At 40.8% G+C, this 18,591-nt stretch overlaps 1 protein-coding gene across 1 annotated transcript in view; it reads left to right on the forward strand.

Annotated features, from left to right (window-relative positions):
* LOC147689264 (collagen alpha-4(VI) chain-like) overlaps positions 1-18,591 on the forward strand; it is a 495,718-nt gene that overhangs the window by 285,907 nt on the left and 191,220 nt on the right. The window contains exons 7-9 of the mRNA XM_086942070.1: positions 6,781-7,401; positions 8,485-9,045; positions 13,600-14,157. Coding sequence (XP_086798196.1) covers positions 6,781-7,401; positions 8,485-9,045; positions 13,600-14,157 — 1,740 coding nt within the window. The remainder of the gene's footprint in view (positions 1-6,780; positions 7,402-8,484; positions 9,046-13,599; positions 14,158-18,591) is intronic.

The following is an 18,591-nucleotide window of genomic DNA, read 5'->3' on the forward strand; positions in this document are numbered from 1 at the left end:
AACATGCACGTACCAGGCTATAAAGCAGTATTTTTAAAGCGCAAACTACTCACTCTTACTGGTCTCAAGGCGCTGGGGGCCATTGTGGAAATTAAGTGAGCTATTGCCCAGCGTCACATAGGGCTGAGTCAGGGATCAAACCGTGAAACCTGTGCTCCGAAGTCAGCTGCCCTGGCCGCTGCACCACACCTCTCCACTCCCTATGTCTATGTCTATGACACAGATGGGATCTAAGCCTGGAAATTCAAAAGTCAGTACCTGTATCCAAATACCAACTTAATTTTTATACAATGTTTTTTTTTTCAAACCTAAGGCACTCAATGTGCATTTGCCTATAACGTTGCCCCGTGAGCTAAGAGGCCAACCAGATTTTTTAGCAACATGTTTTTGTCCTGTGGCCTGTACAGGTGAGATGGGGAAGGATTACCTTCGTAAGGGGTGCTTGGTCCATTGATAAGGAGGTGAAAGAAGCGGCTACCTTGGAAAAGAGCCATGGGCCGGCCAAAAGAACTGTTCCGAACAATCGAGGAAGAATTTACATCTATATGATATTCAATGCCAAGGAAGTTACATCAATAACTAATGGCATTATCATAACTTAACAAAGAGATTCCTTTCTCTAAATATGATGAATCATGGCATCTAACCAATAAGAGATCTCATTTAAATTTAGACATGCAGGGCCTGTCTTGGGTCTGGCTTTCTTTTTTACAAGATCTATTTCTAAGATGCAGACACTTGCTCCAAAGAGCCACTAGGCACCTATTTGTAGTCGAGGAGCTGCTGACTGCAGTAGCAATCCAGAGTCCAGTAGTACTTGGTTCTAGAGGTGTTGGACTGACAAAATAAATTGTCAAGATAGTCTTAAACAGGGGAAGCCTTTATTTTAAATACAATGTATGCATCTGAATTCAAACATTTCTTCTACAGAAAATATATAGCCAAAAGTTCACTTCTCTTCTATTCATCCTCTTGTGAGGGAAACTATTAACCTGCACTCCTGGTTAGTCTCCTGGAGAACCCAATGGCTGCGACACTAACTAACACCGGACTACGACACGATGACAACAAAACTGCAGAAATCCAATATTTACAAGCACATTTTAATACACCCCCTACTATCCCAAAGTGCGGTACAAATGTATTTACAAAATATTTTAAAACCATTTTGATAGTCAAGAGTATTTCAGTTTTTGTAAAAATTCAAATGCAAAATACAACTCAACTAAAGCTCAGTGGAATTAAGTGCTTTCTGCAGATCTCTGTGTGACCAGCAGATCACTGCATCTAAAACTATGAGAGCTAACGTAGCCTTCACAATTTCAGACCTTTTTAGATTGAGTACACTTGTGCTGGGTAATAATCCACATTCTTATTTACAGGGCTATAAAAATGCATATCTATATTTACAAAGACAATATAAAAAATAAATGGAGTACCATTGTGCTGGATAATAATAGATTTTTTTATAGAGCTATTAAAAGGGAACTCTATGTTTACAAAGACAATATCAAAATAAACCAAATACCATTGTGCTTGATAATAGTACATCTTTTTTATTTTTACAGAGCTCTAAAAAGGTAAATTTATGTGTACAAAGCCATTACAAATATAGGTTGCTGTATTATTTTCATTCTTAATAGTATTATTATTGTTGTTATAATTATAATAATTATTTCCCCAATATTATTATTAAGTCCCTTAGTAAATAAAATAAAAAAAGGGTAATTGTGGTTGGAAAGGGAAGAATTATTATCAAAGATGATTTACATTCCTTGCATTAACCATCTAAAAATCCAGCTAGTTGGAGAAATAATCATAACTTGATCTGTTAGCTTAATATCTGAGATGACTCACATCCTGGAAGACCTTAGATACTTTAGAAATATATTTATCTCCACCAGGTATCATCCAATCATAGCTGGCTGAGTGAAAGTCAATGTTCAAAGCATGGGCCTTCAGCATTGTGAGTGTTCCAAGGCCAGACTGCTCAACAGTTGGATGGCTAATGGCTGTATATCAGGTATGGATATTCAGAATATGCATATCAGATTAATTTACATACAGACAATCTGAATGGGAAACATTAACATTCAGGGCCAGTGTAGGTCCACTTGTAGGAGATCCACGCAATGTTTTCTAGCTATCCACATAAGATATATTTATATGCAGTGAATCAAAACTGAACTCTTTAACACAGCCTGCTACTATCCTCATGATCCCACATGGATTCGGTCCTCGATATTCAACATCAGCCCCACAGTTTGGGAAACAGCCTTTCCACCGTTGTCTTTACCACGCAGCCTTTACCACAGATGCCTTACCACGCAGGTACATTGTTTTCCCTTTACCACATGCACCTTTATCATTCATGATTCAGAAATAAAAGCATAATATATATATATATACTAGCAGCCCGCCCCGGCGTTGCTCGGGGGCAGAAGGGGGCTGGGGGCTGCATTTTGTGCATTTGCTTAGACCCAGCCAGACCCCCCGCGTCCCGGCCGGCCCCCCTCCCGCCCCGAAGTACAGTCCTGTCTGGAATCGAAGGATGACCAGGCTTCGGAGATATCTCACTGCAGATTATGTTTGAGGGCTCTGAAGGAGATACCCGTAAGAATGTGAGGGCACAGAGAAGGCACTCACAAAGCCCTCCAGGGTGGACCTTTGTGCACTCTAAGATTTGCCATCCTGTCAAAGCGAGGATGAGGGGTAACTGCCAGAGCTGTTCACTCGTATACAGCTGCCCGCCGCCCGCCTCCCATCTCCCGCCGCCCGCCTCCCACCCGCCTCCCGCCTCCCGCCTCACCTCCGCTCCAGACTTAGCCCCCACTCCTGGGCCCCCGCCCGCACAGACATTGCCTGGACCGGCTCCCACCTCCCGCCTCGCCTTACCTGAGGTGCCGCGCCACTCCTCGCCGCACGTCGCCGCTCGTCACCGCTCCTCCCCGCCTGTCGTCATCACGCAGGTGTAGGTGACGGTTAGCGCTACGTCGCGGCCGGCGCTTGTTTTAGGGGACTACTTTGTTTTAAAACTTACATTTTTTAATTTACGTTTTTTTTTTATTTTATACAGCCTATGTCCTTCTACACACCCTGAGGATTACAACAATGTATTGGGTGTGTGGATTGGCGCTGTGGTACCCGAGTTTACCTTGCCAAAAGGTGTCTGTTCTCTCTTTATAATAGTAGTATAGATATATATATATATATATATATCCACACAGACACACACTCATAGGGATTTCACTTGCCGTATAATACTTACAATGTGTGGTAAAGACGCATATCACAGGCATGGGTGGTAAAGGCATCTGCTTGGCAAAGGCATACGTGGTAAAGGAATGCATTGTATTGACATACTATGTATTTCTAGCTGGTAAAATGATATAAACATTTGTTAAGCAAAAATACTATGTAGCATTTATAAGAGACATGAAGTGAAGAAATGGTTGACAAACGGGAAAACCTATTTTTAGGGACTGTTTTTAATACAAGGCAAGATCTGACCTAAATGTCTTAAAATAACTTGTGCTGCTTTCAAATGTATTAGTAAAGCATAAGCAAAATTTAGAAGTGTTTAGCAAAGATCTATATAGACCTCTATTTGGCAATCTGAGTAAGGACAACACCAATGACTGGACCCCAGATTCATTTATTTTTTTATTTTATTTATTTATGCCTTTTTATATAGCGCGGACTTTACCCGAAGGTGTCAGAGCGCTTCACAATAGGAACAGTAATGATACAGGAGGAGAAAATTACAAGTGAACAAATTACAAAAGCAAACGTTAAGTTACATGAGGAAAAAGTGACAATTGTGAGCAAACCAAAATACAAGAGGTAGCAAACGGTACATTACAGGAGGAAAAAGTGATATGTGTGCATGTTACAAAAGCATACAAAGTACAAGCAGAGGTATAGTACTGCAATAAATGGCAGACACTCAAGCACAAGAACAAACTTTACGTAGGCAATGGTGGCACTTGTGCAAGTATCTAAAGCAAACAAAATGTGAGAGGTAGCAAACAGTGTGTTACAAGAGAAAAGTGACGTGTGCATGTTACAAAAGAGTACCAAACACAGGTACAAGGATAATACTGCCGTAAATGGCAAACACTCCAACCACAAGAACACACTGGGAAGGCACTTCCATAGTCATGGAGAATAGAATTTTCAATAATGGGAGGGCGTAAATTACATTTGGAGGTGTCTTTGGAGGAGGAGAACTTTGAGGTCCGTTTTGAAGGCCTTGGAGGAGGTGGTGGTCCGGAGCTAAGGCAGAAGTGAGTTCCAGATTCTCACTGCGTTGCCTGAAAGGGATTGGGCCATCGATCTTTCCTTCTTGAAAGTGGGAAGTTCAAGCAGTAAATTTCCCGCATTACGAGATGGTCTAGAGCCTCCAGAGAGTTTCAGTTTATTCGCCAGGTAGCGAGGAGAGGAGGAGTGCAAGTCTTTGTGGGTGATACAGGCAGTTTTGTAGATAGCTCTAGCCTCGATGGGAAGCCAGCGGAGGGTGGATAACATCGGTGATGTGGTCACTTCTTTTGGCCCCATAAATAAAATGAGCTGCTGAATGGAGAACAGATTTAAGGGGGAACAGGTGGGATTTGGGGAGGCCAGTAAGAAGAGAATTGCAGTAGTCCAGTCTGAAGAGGACCAGCGATTGCACAGGGGCTTTTAATGTCTTGCTCCGTAAAAAAGCAACGAATTCCGCAAAGAAGGCGCAGTTGGTATTGAGCAGACTTTGCAATGGAATTGATGTGGGAGATTAGATTGAGTTTTTTGTCGAGTGTGACACCAAGGGATTTTGCGCTGTCGACAATGATGGGTTTATTGTTAATTAGATTCATCTGATCCATCCATGATTGATCCGGGGGAGGAGAAAGTGAGGAGTAGAGGAGGAGGAATTCAGTTTTGGAGGGATTCAGAATCAGTTGATGAGTTGACATCCAGTTTTGAATGGAGTCGAGAGTAGAGCTTAGGATGGCGAGATCGTGAGTGGAGGCAACCTTGAGGTAGATTTGATTGTCATCCTCATAGAGATGATAGTGGATCCCGGATTTACTTAGGAGATTTCCCAGTAGTTCTAAATAGAGATTGAACAATGTGGGTGCAAGTATAGAGCCTTGAGGAACACCTTGACCTACCGCCACAGGAGATGAAAGACTGTTCGCTATTTTGATCATGTGGGATCTATCAGAGAGGAAGGAAGCAAACTGGAGGTACTGGAGGTAGGTTATGAGTCCACCTGTTAGTGTGTACTTGATTGAGGGCATCTTGAGATCATCAGGAAGAGGCAGAACAGATGATGTCATAATTTCAAGCTAAAAGCGCTCAGATTATGAGTGGTACGGTGCCTGGCTGTTGGTGTATAATTCAGGAAAGCAGTTGCAAGGAAGGATTGTGCTCTCACATTTCGAGCATGAGTGTTGAGCTCTTCTGGGCTGGAGTTGTACAATACACATCATTTAATATGTAGCTATACATGTGGGGGTTCTCAAAAATCTAACCATAAGTACACTAATCAGAGATTTTCTAAACTATGCCTTCTACTAGGTCATGAACAGAAATGTAATCACTAGTGTCAGAAATGTGTTGTAAACCTTTCGACACACATGGAATAAAGAACTATGGGCTAGATGTTTGTAACGTTTTTCCATTCACAAAAGTTCCAGATTTGCAGAATCAGGTCATTTACGAACGCAAAACTGCCTTTTCTGATGTAAAAAGCCAAAATTGCAATTTGGTAACCTGTTACTGAACCGCAATTTGGGTTCGTGATTCTGTAATTGGAAGGGACATGTTTGGGGCATCCCTTCTAAATACCAATTCACATTGGTATGTAGGAATATTTTGCGACCGAAATATAGTTGCAAAACATTCACACCTTTACGCCAACTTTGGTTGGAAACGGGTCCCCAAGGGAGCTCTTCTCCTTTGAGAATGGTTGAATACATTTTTTTAAGAGCAGGCAATGGTCCAATGCCACTGCCTGCTCATAACAATTGAAATCTAAACATTTTCTTTTTTTCTTTTTAAACACATCCCGTTTTGCTTTAACGGGTTGTTTTTAAATAAAAAAAATATTTATTTAAAAGTTATCGGCCCACAGCAGGAAACCATCAATGTGATGGCAGCAAATCATAGTGGGTTACAAATTGCGACCTACCTCATTAATATTCATGAGGTAGGTCTATTTGCAACCCGATACGAAACACTAATGAAACTCAAAAGTTTCATCCATTAAGATTAGCAGTTTCCTAATTGAAATTCGCAAATTGGAAATCAATATTCCTAACTTTCGTACATCTAGCCATATAGTTCTATAATCCTATTTATAATGATATACTCATAATCCTTGCATAGCCCAGGCAGAGGGAGCAGAGTTTAGGAATCTTGGGTACAAAAATTGTGTTCTCACCTCCATTCGTCCGGTTAGTCAGATCAGTCAATCTCGCTCACCCTTTGGGGCTTGTAATTACAACAGCCCAAGGTTCCCAAAACTTGTGCCTCTTTGATTACACAGGGATCGTAGATGGGGGTCTCCTGCTTGCACCGCTCATTAACTCACATGGCAAATTCCAAAGAAGAACATGTTCAAGAATTATTTTGAGACAACAATGCATGAGCTTATAGTGTTGCTTGGGATTTGGAAACCATTATTCTATACATTCTAACTGTAATTATTGTCTGGCAATGCCTTGTTAGTGGTTGATCTTCTCTTATATATCTACATCTCCAATATCTTTTACCTTTTTTTGTCTTGATTCTGTCTAGTTTGTGGCAGTGCTTCCATAGCGGACATAGTCTTCCTTATCGATGAGTCGACCAGCATTGGAACACAGAACTTTCAACTCACAAAGTACTTCTTATCTACAGTCATCAACGCGCTGGACATTGGCTTGAATAATGTCAGGATAGGTCTAGTGCTTTACAGTGATGAGCCAAGACTGGAGTTTAGTCTTGATTCCTTCAGCGATAAGTTTGAAATGTTGGATTACATTTCAAAGTTACCCTATCGAGGTGGCAACTCTCGAACAGGAGCGGCCATTGATTTCCTGAGAAAGAAGGTGTTTATTGAGGAGAAAGGGAGCCGGAAAAACCTCGGAGTACAGCAGGTCGCTGTTGTGATGACCAGTGGACAATCTATGGACAACTTCACCAAGCCCGCTTCAAAGCTCCGGAAGGCCGGAGTGGAAGTCTTTGCTGTGGGGTTTCAGAATGCCACAAAGCGGGAACTTGCCACCATTGCATCATACCCACCAAGGAAACATGTCACGACCGCACAATCCTTCCTGCAGCTGCCAAACCTCGAATGGAGACTGAAGAAAGGTCTGTGCAATCACATCGTGTCTACAGCATTCCGGGCCCCTACAGTTCTGCGCACCCTACGGGAAGGTAAGAGGCATGCAGTGGATAATGCCAGGGATTTTATCACACATGTGTTACCACCAAAAACTGATTTAGTGCTGTTTACATTACAATGCACAGTTTTGTAGGCAACCTACTTCAGAAACAATCTACACCTGTTACACAAATAGTGACAAAAAAGTTATGTAGAAGTAAATGAATTAGACATGGCTGTGTCTGTAATGGCACTGATCTTTGAAGACAATACATAAACAATTCAGTCTTACATGCAATGTTGTTTGAAAGGTCATGTCTGCCAACCTTAAGAGTACATTAATGTGTAGTTCCTAGTGGCAGTGGGTAATTTAAGAAAGAATCTCACTGTAGATGATCTTGCATGCAGTACTGCTGTACGGTTGCTAAATAGTAACATTTCACCAAATAGGAATCAAATCTGTGCAGAGAGAAAACATCTAAACACTCAAACATTCATGTAAGCCCAATAACAAATGCCCTGACTAGGGGTGCTATTTTTCAACACCCTATTAATGTGCACTGTCCAAATAGAATGCTTTTTTTCAGAGTGATAAGTCAATTAAAGATATGCAAATTTCCATTTACAAGAGAGAAATGAAGAGCAATTGTGTGTACAACTTTTTTTCCTTTAGTATGTCATGCCCCAGACCATGGGCCCGATTTACAAAGGTAAACTTAGATGATTTGTCTAAACTTAGACCAAAAGTCTAAGTTTATGACTTTGGGAATTTACAAATGCCATTTACGAGTACTAGTTTTATGTCCGCACTTGGGCGGAGATCCGACCCGAGTGTGGACATTAGGATACTACTTGTAAATGACTTTGTGAATTCACAAAGTCCTAAGCTTAGATGTTTGGTCGACGTTTAGCCCAAATGTCTAAGTTTGTCTTTGTGAATAGCGCCTCATGTTGGCAACTTCAGCTTTCTATGTGCAAGAAATAAAAATGAGGACACATGTTTTATTCTTGTACATTGGCAAAAGTGTAGGAATGAAAGGCAACATTGCAGCATTTGATCCAATGACTACAGCCAGTGTTTGTAACAAATTGAGTTCTCTTAACATAATTCACAATTTTTTCTCTAATCTCCTTAGGTTGCGTGAACACAGAAGAAGCAGATATCTATTTTCTAGTTGATGGATCAGGAAGCATTTATCCAGATGATTTTCAGGATATGAAGACCTTCATGAAAGAGTTGATCGGCATGTTTCAAGTCGGAGCTAGCCAAGTGCGCTTTGGCGTAGTCCAGTACTCTGATGATCCACAGATAGAATTCACAATCAGCGAGTACACTAGCCAGAAAAGCTTAAAAAAGGCATTGCAGTCCATTAACCAGCTGGGTGGTGGCACCAGCACCGGAGCGGCCCTGAAGTCCATGAAGAGCCTTTTCATTAAAGCTGCCGATGACCGCCCCCATAAAGTGCCACAGTCCCTGGTGGTCATCACAGATGGAGAATCTCAAGACCGGGTGACAGAAGCTGCAGAGGAGCTGAGAGATGATGGCATCACAATTTACGCCATTGGAGTTAAGAATGCCGTTGATGAGCAATTGAGAGATATTTCTGGGTCCGATGATAGGATGTTCTTTGTGAACAATTTTGATTCTCTCAATTTGATCAAGCATGAGTTGGTGCGGGAGATTTGTTCTCCAGAGGGTGAGTGTACTTTGCTTTTGACAATCCATCTATAACACATGAATACAGCTACCGTTACAGCCATGCTTCTAATAGCATTCATTGAAACTTGTTTGGGTTTTGTATTCTTGGAAAGATTGGTAAACCATTAAATTATTGTTATATTTTATCCCCCAAAACATTAAAACCACGAAGGTTTTCATAAATCTTATTTGTGTTAGTTTACGTTGAAAAAAACATTTTCTAATTTCTCATTTGGGACACATCCCCCTCTAGACTCATTATTAATGTCTCTGTCGTAGACAACAATGTGAAGGACTAATCCTAAACAATTTGACAACATATTGTGTGTTGATGAGGTGAGTGTCACTGCTCTCAAGATATTCTGTGGCAGCAAATTTAGAAAAGGAAGTAGGACAATTCTTCTCAGGAACGGGAGGCTACAGTACGGGTCGTCATTAAGGGTGAATGTGTTGTATTTAACTAGACAATGGAGGGGCTAAGTGGTTAAGACGCATGGAGGAGAGTTCCAGAGTGGCAGGAGGGCATGGTTCTAGTTTCAAAGAAGGTTGATGGATCTTGGAAGTGTCAATAGTCTGTAGAAAAAGTTCTGTTGCAGAATAGGGAATATGTATCAGACCACTGCAGTATTTTTAATATAGCCTTAGAGCCCGGCCTAGCGAGCGCTACCGGCCTTTAAAGGCCTGCTCTATCTTAAAAGGCCCACGCCGAAGTCATGCTCTTTGTAAGCTCCCAGTAAGCCTGAGCTTCTCCTTTCCAGTTGGGCATTCATCAATATTACATCAGTGTTTCATATACCAGAATGTTGATATGGTGGTAAAGATGCAAAGTGAGGAAAGCCTGTTATGAGGTAGTGGAGATCCACCCAAAGGCAAAGACTTTCAGTAGTAAAAGACGAAGGAAGCGCAAGAACACCCTTGGAAAGCAATCCTGTGCTCTGATGATCTCCAAAGTGGGATCCTCCATGGGGTATAAGTGCTTCTGTAGTGTCATGGGATAGATGTAAAAGAGAAGCAGCCAAATTACCAGCATGTCCAACTAGAATGGATTACTGCAGTCTAGTAATCCAAGACATAAATTATCACAGAAGGAGATATCTAACCTTTGCGTCGGATAGTGAGTTCCAGGCTGCACCCCTAGGCTTAGGGTTCGGGATGATGTAGTTTGAAAAGCACCTCTAAGTTCAGAATTCAGGAAGCACACAAGGTTTTCACTCCAGTGAAAATTAGAAATAGAACTTCAAAATAAGGAGCCAAATTTCCTGTTTGGGGCTACTTTATATATATTTCACATTATTTCTTTAAAGTACGTCGTTTGGGCTGCCCAACCTTTCAAGGACTTGATAACGATGAGTTCCATTCTTGATTACCCAAACAATGTACTGTTTCTTTCAGGAGCTTGGTGCTATCCTGCTCAAATGTCCAATATCTACTTAAAAGGTTCCCAGTGAAGAAGAAGAACCCCCATAAAGCCCCCCTACACAATCTTATAGCTTTTGATTGATGATGTAGACTTAAATTGACGAATTCAACATGGTACCAAACTCCTCCAAACATTAGGAAGTGAAAAAGAGCCAAGCTAGAAAACCAGGTGAAGGAATAGGAAGATCAAAACGCTTAAAGCAAAAATCTCGGCCAAAAATAAAAGCAGGGGTAGAACATAATGAAAAATAAAGGAACAAATGCTCTGTAATGCATCCTTATTATGTTTGGGACAGGAAACTAAATCACAGGAAAAGAGTCTACTCCATCTTATATTGGAAATACTGAGCAATATTAATATTCTAAAGTTACTCCACCATGTTAAGAAGAGTTCATTATAAGGCTTGTCCATGCCCCTTTTCAGAAAGTCATGGCATTTGTTTTTGATCATGAAGAACCAGAAGTTTGACATCCTCCATTTCATGCTAATTTCCAGGACTCCGCCACTGCCTTTCATGCCTGGTAGGCTGGGTGACCAGTAGTGTAAGTTGCCTGAGCGGTCTGAACGGAGCAGGCGCTCAACATTCACTAAGCATGAAGATCCAGGAACACCGAGACCTGCAGCGCGAAGAGGGGACCTGTTTTGTAAATGCAAGCAACTTTTAGTAAGATAATTACATGTTTCTTGGCGGCACTGATGTGGTGCTAACAAGGAATCTCACAGAGAGTCATTGAAAAGAAAGATGGCCATGTAGCAATGCTTCAGGTGACAAAAATATAGTGATGCGCAGAAGCCATTTTAGGTGGAGTAAGTATGCGAGAAACTCTCGAAAATGATGGCAAATGAAGGTGATCAAGTCTCTTCTCAAACATAGCCACCACTGGGATGCCAGTTACGTCTGAGCACGAGGAAGGGGTAGGAGACAGCAGCTGCATAAATTGCACATGTGGATAAGCTAGCATTCGCTTTAAACCCAAGCATGGCTGACATGCAGGTCTTGACTTTGGCCAACTTTGGATAGGTGGAAGTGACTTGGTAAGACCCTGGGTAGATGCAGAAGATCATCAATCGCGTCCTAACCCCGGAGCTATATTAGGATTGTGGCATCAATCGCAGTTCTAAAACCTTTGGCTTTCAGGACTGGAAACTCCATCTATATTTATTGTTTTTTACTTCCACATTGCCAGATGTAAAACACTTTTGGCAGAAGCTCATGCACATATGCTAGTTTACTATTTGCACATAAAGAAATTGACATTTTGCGGTCACGGGTCTCTGGCCGTAAAGTGTATCTGTATAAGAAGCATTCCTACCATTGATTTGTATGTCTGTGGCTTGAGCTCTGTTTAGATTTTTGGGAGACTGCATATGATTTGTTACAGATCAGCCATTCTTTTCAGGGTGTATCTCTCTTAGCCACAATGACACAATGAATACCACAAAGATGACCAGAGATGGAATTATAGCACCTGATGCTAAGCAACATAATAGTAGGAGATCACTACTTCTCCCACAAAGACAGAAACAACAAACAGGCCTCATAAATTACATTTCCATGGTCCAAATAGGACACTACAGCAAACTAACCTCCATATTCTGCTCCCAGTAGGCCTCTTTTCTTCCACGCTACAGTTGCCACAGTGAAGAGAGCAGGCTTTGTCCCCAATATGTTCAACAAGACACACATTCTTTATCACTTAATGAAAAAAGGTCCATTGTTTGGAATCCAACTTGACCCAAAATAGTATGAGAACACCCTGCAGACCTACATCTGATGCACACAGGCTTCTCAACCGAATGCTGGTAATATGCTCTCACCTGCCTGGGTGGAGAGTGGTGTATTTCAGGGACAGTGGATGCACTCCCTCCAACCTGTGCACAGGCATAAATTACAAGATATAAGTATTCTCCCAGCACTTACCTACATGCACATTATTTTTCATGCAGTGAGAATATCTGTAGAAGTCTTATATGACTTTATGAGGACCATTGTTGCCATGGTATGTGTTACACATTGAGTAACACTGGGTACTTTTTTTAAAGCTATATGATGCATTCCTGCTTAAATATTAGGATTCCATTGCATGCTATCCATTCACCGAGTTTTGAGGTTATTCCTTGTTTTTATCATATCTCCTGTTTTTTCATCAAATTCTCTCCATTATGCCCCAACCCCTTTCGACTTCTCTTTCATGATTTTGAATAGGTGTTAACACTGGTCTTCTGTAGCAAAGGGGAAATTCCAGTCAATTTCATTTTGTTAATATTTCGTGTATGTTTCTGGTGATTGTAACATACAGCTAAATGCTAAGTGTCCAATTCACAAATCTTTTTGGGGGTATAAGTTCAGCTTACACTTATGAAAATTTGTTTTTAAAGTGCAAATCCGAACCTGTTATTCCCAAAACATAATCTTTTACTCTGAAAAAGATTTTTCTACATATACCCATGTGCGTCTTAATCTCCCAGAGGCAGGGAATAGGTGTTCTAGGTCTGGAATAACCTTAAAAGTATTGGAACAACCACAAAGTACATATATGAATCTAGTCACAAACGTATCTTTGGCCTAGTTTTATCCTAGTGTGGGTAAATTAGATTCGAGGCTAGGAATGGAAAAAGAGGACAAAAAAATAGCTAGGGGTCACTCTAGGAAGGAGTTTCTCCACAGGGAAAAATAAACCGCCGCGCCCATGGAGAAAAAAATCATGCAGTACGATTGCAGCTATTTGAATGTTTGCGATACATAAATGTATAGTATATATATTTATGCTTGTGGAAAGGCCTTTGAGTTGTCCCTGAATTCACAAAGAATTCTTTTCGGGAATACTCTTGAAAAAAATTCATTGGGACATTCGCAGCTCTTCAGGCATTCTCCAGGACACCATTATCAATTTAAAGAAATGAAAGATGCACACTGAATGTAAGATGGAACATAAAGAGGGGACATTTCTGATTTTGTGAATCAGGCCCCACAATTTCACATTTAACACATTTGTAGTTAGAGCTATTTGATGTTGGAATGGGTTTATCACTAGACTTTTGGACACAAATGCTGTGTTGACCTCTCCTTCAGTCCTACCTTTGTACATATTGTCCTGAATACTGTGTCTTTTGCTGTTGTTTGGTTTTCAGCCTGTAAGAACTTGAAAGCGGATGTTCTTTTCCTGATCGACAGTTCTGGCAGCATCGAACCCGACGACTTTAGGAAGATGAAAGATTTCATCATGATGATGGTCAAGCAATCCGATGTTGGGTTGGATAAGATCCAGTTTGGGGTGCTCCAGTTTAGTTCACAGCAAAAAGAAGAGTTCTCACTGAATCAATACAGCCGGAAATCAGACATCCTGTCAGCCATCCCTGCCATCAGGCAGATGCAAGGGGGCACCCTGACTGGCCAAGCCTTGAAATTTGCCCTTCCTTATTTTGAGTCATACAAAGGAGGGAGGCCAAAGGAGAAGCAATATCTCATCGTCATCACAGATGGGGAAGCGCAAGACGAAGTAGCAGGTCCGGCCAAGGTCCTCAGGGACTGGGGAGTGACCATCTTTGCTATTGGGGTGTTGGAGGCGAACAACACTCAGCTGGTGGAGATTGCAGGTTCTCAGCAGAGAGCGCTCCTAGAAGATAACTTTGATGCGCTTGCCTTCCTACCCAAGGAGATCCTGTTTAAGATCTGCAACCCTGATGAATGTAAGTCACGATTATGTTGTTTTCTGATAAGGGTATCTCTTGTTGGGTGTTGGGGGGTTGAATATAGGGGTATAAATCAAGGTTATACCCTATGTTATGTCTTTGAAAGTAGTATTGCTTAATAGCACAGGTTAATAGCACAGGTAGAAGATTTTTCTTTCACAGTAGGTCATCCCCTTTCCTTGATCTTTTAAATGGGAATGTTATGAGTTTTTGCCTCCCATCCAGGGAATCCAATTTTGTACCAGAAGCCTTCTTCTAGTTCTCTCCTTCAAGGATTTAAACTATCCTGATTTTTGTAAGGCAGTGGGTTCTGTGAGCTACTAACTGCTAAGAGACTGCAAAGTTTTTATTACTCGACCGATGACTACAAAGTTTTTATTACCCGACCATTGTTTCACGTAGATCGCATTTTAACTCTTACCTACATCTATGCCATTGCAAAGTTTGTATTTGAGACTGGAGCTATTTCCTCCTCACGAATTGCAATATTTCCTCAATAATATGAAAATTTTTGTGCCATTTTCTTCATAATTTAACAACATATAGATGTTGCTGATCTTTTTTTTTTTTAAAACCTTGATAAAGGACACCAAAGACCACATTTTATCATTAAACCCCACATACAGAATTTCACAAACTACTGGCAGAAATAGTAACATTCACGTGAATTACGGGATTTTTAGAGGAAAAACTGTCAACACTTCCATACACATTGCATTATTCTGTCCATGGGCCTTCCCCTGCTGTTATCTTTTGGTAAAGAGGGGAACTGTTTAAAGAGAATGTGAACATGTTGGCAATGGTCAACCAAGCTTGCATTTGGTTTTCATAATTTCCCATTCGATCGATGAGAACAATGGGAAGTTGACAAACTAATAATAATGTATTGACTCCCTCCTTCCAGAGATAAAAAATGTGGGGTACCTTAAGAACATGTTGCGATTCTGCCTCTTCATCATGTTCAGCCTGAGTTGAGTCATGGGTCTGGCCTTGACAGCCAGTATCCCGAAACCTTCGCCTGTATCTTAATGCGCATTATCAAACACAGCTTCACAGTCACTAATGTAGCAAGAGACTTAGGGCCAGATGTACGACCATTTGCTTTTGCAACTCACAAATTGCGGAAAATTGCGTGTTGCAATGTGCGAGTCGTAAAAGCAAATGTACTACAGAGACACTGATCTCGATTCACAATGGGGTTGCAAAATGCGAGGCTCATGAATATTAATGAGCCACTCATAATTTGCAACCCAATTCAGAATGGCTGGCCCTCCCATAGATGGTGGCCTGCTGGGCTCAGCAGACCTCCATGTCTGGGTCTGTTTTTAAACAAAGCAGTTTCTAAATGTAGCCCGTTTTCCATAAAGGGAAACTGGGTGCATTAAAAAAAATGTTTTAAATGAAACGTTTTCGTTTCATATTTTAAGAGTATCAGTGCTCCCTGGGACCACTGCCTGCCCTTAAAAAATATTTTCCCATGCATTCACATGCGCAGTTTTCTCAAGCATTTACTGTACGGCGAGGAAGAGGAGGAGGGCAGCCTGGGGACGCCGCAGTCCAGAGGTAAGTGGCTTTAAGTTTCTTTTTAATTAATTTTAACTTACTTTTTAATAGGGGGGGAGGCGGGGGCTGGCAAACTCCGCTACGCTGCGGAGATTTGCCTTCTCCGCGTTCTCAGCGGAACGCGGAGAAGGCGAATTTCCCCACATTCCACAGGCGGAGCTGAGGTCTTTGCCCAGGGTTACTTTTGTACAGACTCTGTAAAGAGCATCGCTAAGATATGCCGGACAGAGCAACAATTCTCTTCCGCACGCAGTAGCAAAGGCTGTGCTGCATTCACAAAGAGATACTCTGGGGAAAAATGTTAGATACCTGCAGCATCCCAGATTTTCACCAGCCTTTTATTCTGTTTTTCACAAAGTTTTACATTAAAGATGCGTAGAGCAAATTTGAGATGGTTATTCACAAATGCAATTGGCAAATATCGTTATAAATTCCTATTTAACAAATGATCACGCATCGCAACAACTCCCCTCGCTGTGTTACGTGGTAGGCAGAGGGCAGTAATGCACCGTACTTAACAATATACTGCACATTCCTGTCATTTTCCAGCAATGGCACACAATGTGCTGCCCGGCACCAACACAGGTCCCTTTGCAGCATGGCGCGGACGCAGGATTCATTTTGTGCAGGAAGGCACAAAAAATAATCCCCGGAGGCATTTCCTCTTTCTATGTTTACTGCAGAATGAGGAAGTAACATGAAGAAATAGATATTTCTCCTCGTTACGCCTCACCTGGGGGAGGTGTAGCATTTTGATACATTCCATCTACTACTTTTTTTTTAAGTTTAAAGTAAAGTTTATTGAAAGTTTTAAACAGTCATATAAACAATTTAAAGAAATAAAAACATGAGATGAATACAAAAAATAAAATACATAATAATGAGAATCAAAAGTAGATAAGAGAAAACAATTTGTAGAATGTGAATACAAAAAATACCAGCTATGAAATACAAATTAATGCAACACTTTTAAATACAATAATAAACAACAGGGCAATAATGTAAGTAATATGAAAAAGAAAAAAGATAATACAATAAGAGGAACTCAAGGAGGTTTAGCAACTTCTTGTTGAAAGGGAGATTTAGGCAGAGAACGAAGTGCACATGAATCAAAAAATGAAGTAACCGGCTCCCATAACTGCTTTCGTTTTGGGGCTAAAGCAAGTGGGTAAACATACGTTGTGTCTAACCTATGATTATAGCAAACAGCGTACCACCAAGCCTGATAAGAGAGTTTAGTGGAATCTTTCCAAGTCTTGGTAATTTGCTGAAAAGCTACTGCAAGAAGTAAGTCAATTATTTTTATATTGAGATTGCAAGGATTCCAAATAGGGGATATACTACCTAAAAAAATATGGGAAATATGAAACAGATGTGTAGTGGATTTTTTTTAATTAATTTGAGACCATACCTGAACCCAAAACAGGCGAACCAGAGTACAATTGAAGAGCATGTGTAACAGATCTGCTTGAGGAGCTGAGCAGGACCAACAAGCATGTGACAGGGCAGGATATCTTTTATTAAGTGTTAGTGGGGAAAGTAAGAGTTGATTATAGATGAAAAATAGAGTCTGGATAGTGTTTGCAGCCCTCGATGATTTCCGTAACTTCACCCATAATCTGTCCCAGAGATCTACAGGCCATGAAAGGCCCATGTCAACTTCCCATGCCTCCTCCACCTTTGTCTTGGTGCGTGGTGATGTTGGAGCGTGTAAGAAAGAATAGATTTTTGACGCCTTAGTTCCTCTAGTAAGTAAAGTGGAGTTGAGATATGCTAGGAGACTCCTGAAGTGGTGTAGAGGATGACTGGATATGCAAATCATATGCGGACTGAAGTGCTTGTGTTCATCTGAGATAATTGGTACGGAAGGAAGAAGGGAGATGGAAGGATTCTGCAACAACTGAGAATGGGAGAATACACGATTGATGAAATAATTGATGTACCCATATAAGACCACAACTTCTCCAGGACTTCCAGAAGAAAGGTTTATTATTTATTAAAATCGATGAGTTGTGCCATATAGTTTGCTCGTGAAAGGAAGAGATTAAAGGAGGCGGTAGAATTTTTAAGGTATATTTGAGAATCGGAGTAGAAATAGACTGTGGGGAACGAGAAAAAGAGAGGTATTCTTGGAAAGAAAAGGGAGATATATATTCCAATTCCAATGTTGTCCAAAGGGGGGAGAAAGTGGGAGAACCATCGAGCCATCTAGAAGCTTGGTTTAACAAAAAAGATTTATGATACAAAGAAAAATTTGGGAAATTCACTCCACCCTCAGTCTTTGGTCTTGTTAACTTGGATAAAGACATGCGGGCCTTTTTGCGACCCCATAGAAATGAAGACAAGATGGAGTTAATTTTCTTGAAATTAAATAAAGGAATAGAAAATGGAATGTTAGAAATCATAAATAAGATCAAGGGGTAAAGCATCATCTTGATCGTATCCAATCTACCCAACCAAGAAAGATATAAAGGATGTCATTTAGTGGTAAGATCTGTCAGTTTTTTAAGGCAATCATCCATACAACGTGAAACCGAACCTGATAGAGTGGGAGTGAAGTGAAAAATCAAATATTTGATGCAATTAGGATTCCACGAAAAACCAGAAGAGATGAAATCCGATTTATAAGTAAATTTGGTGAGAGGTAAAATTTTACACTTATCTTTGTTTAATTTGAAACCTGAAACAGAGGGAAATAAGTTGACTTCAGTTTAAAAAGCATGTAGCGAAGTGGTGGGTTCAGACAAAAACAATAAAACGTCATCTGCATAAGCAGCCATTTTAATTGTGGATTTATGAAGCGTAAAACCCTTTATGGCTGCATTTTGACGGATTCGCAAAAGGAAGGGTTCTAGGGCAAGATTAAAT

This window comes from Lissotriton vulgaris, chromosome 10, assembly GCF_964263255.1.
Source record: "Lissotriton vulgaris chromosome 10, aLisVul1.2, whole genome shotgun sequence".
NCBI lineage: Eukaryota > Metazoa > Chordata > Amphibia > Caudata > Salamandridae > Lissotriton > Lissotriton vulgaris.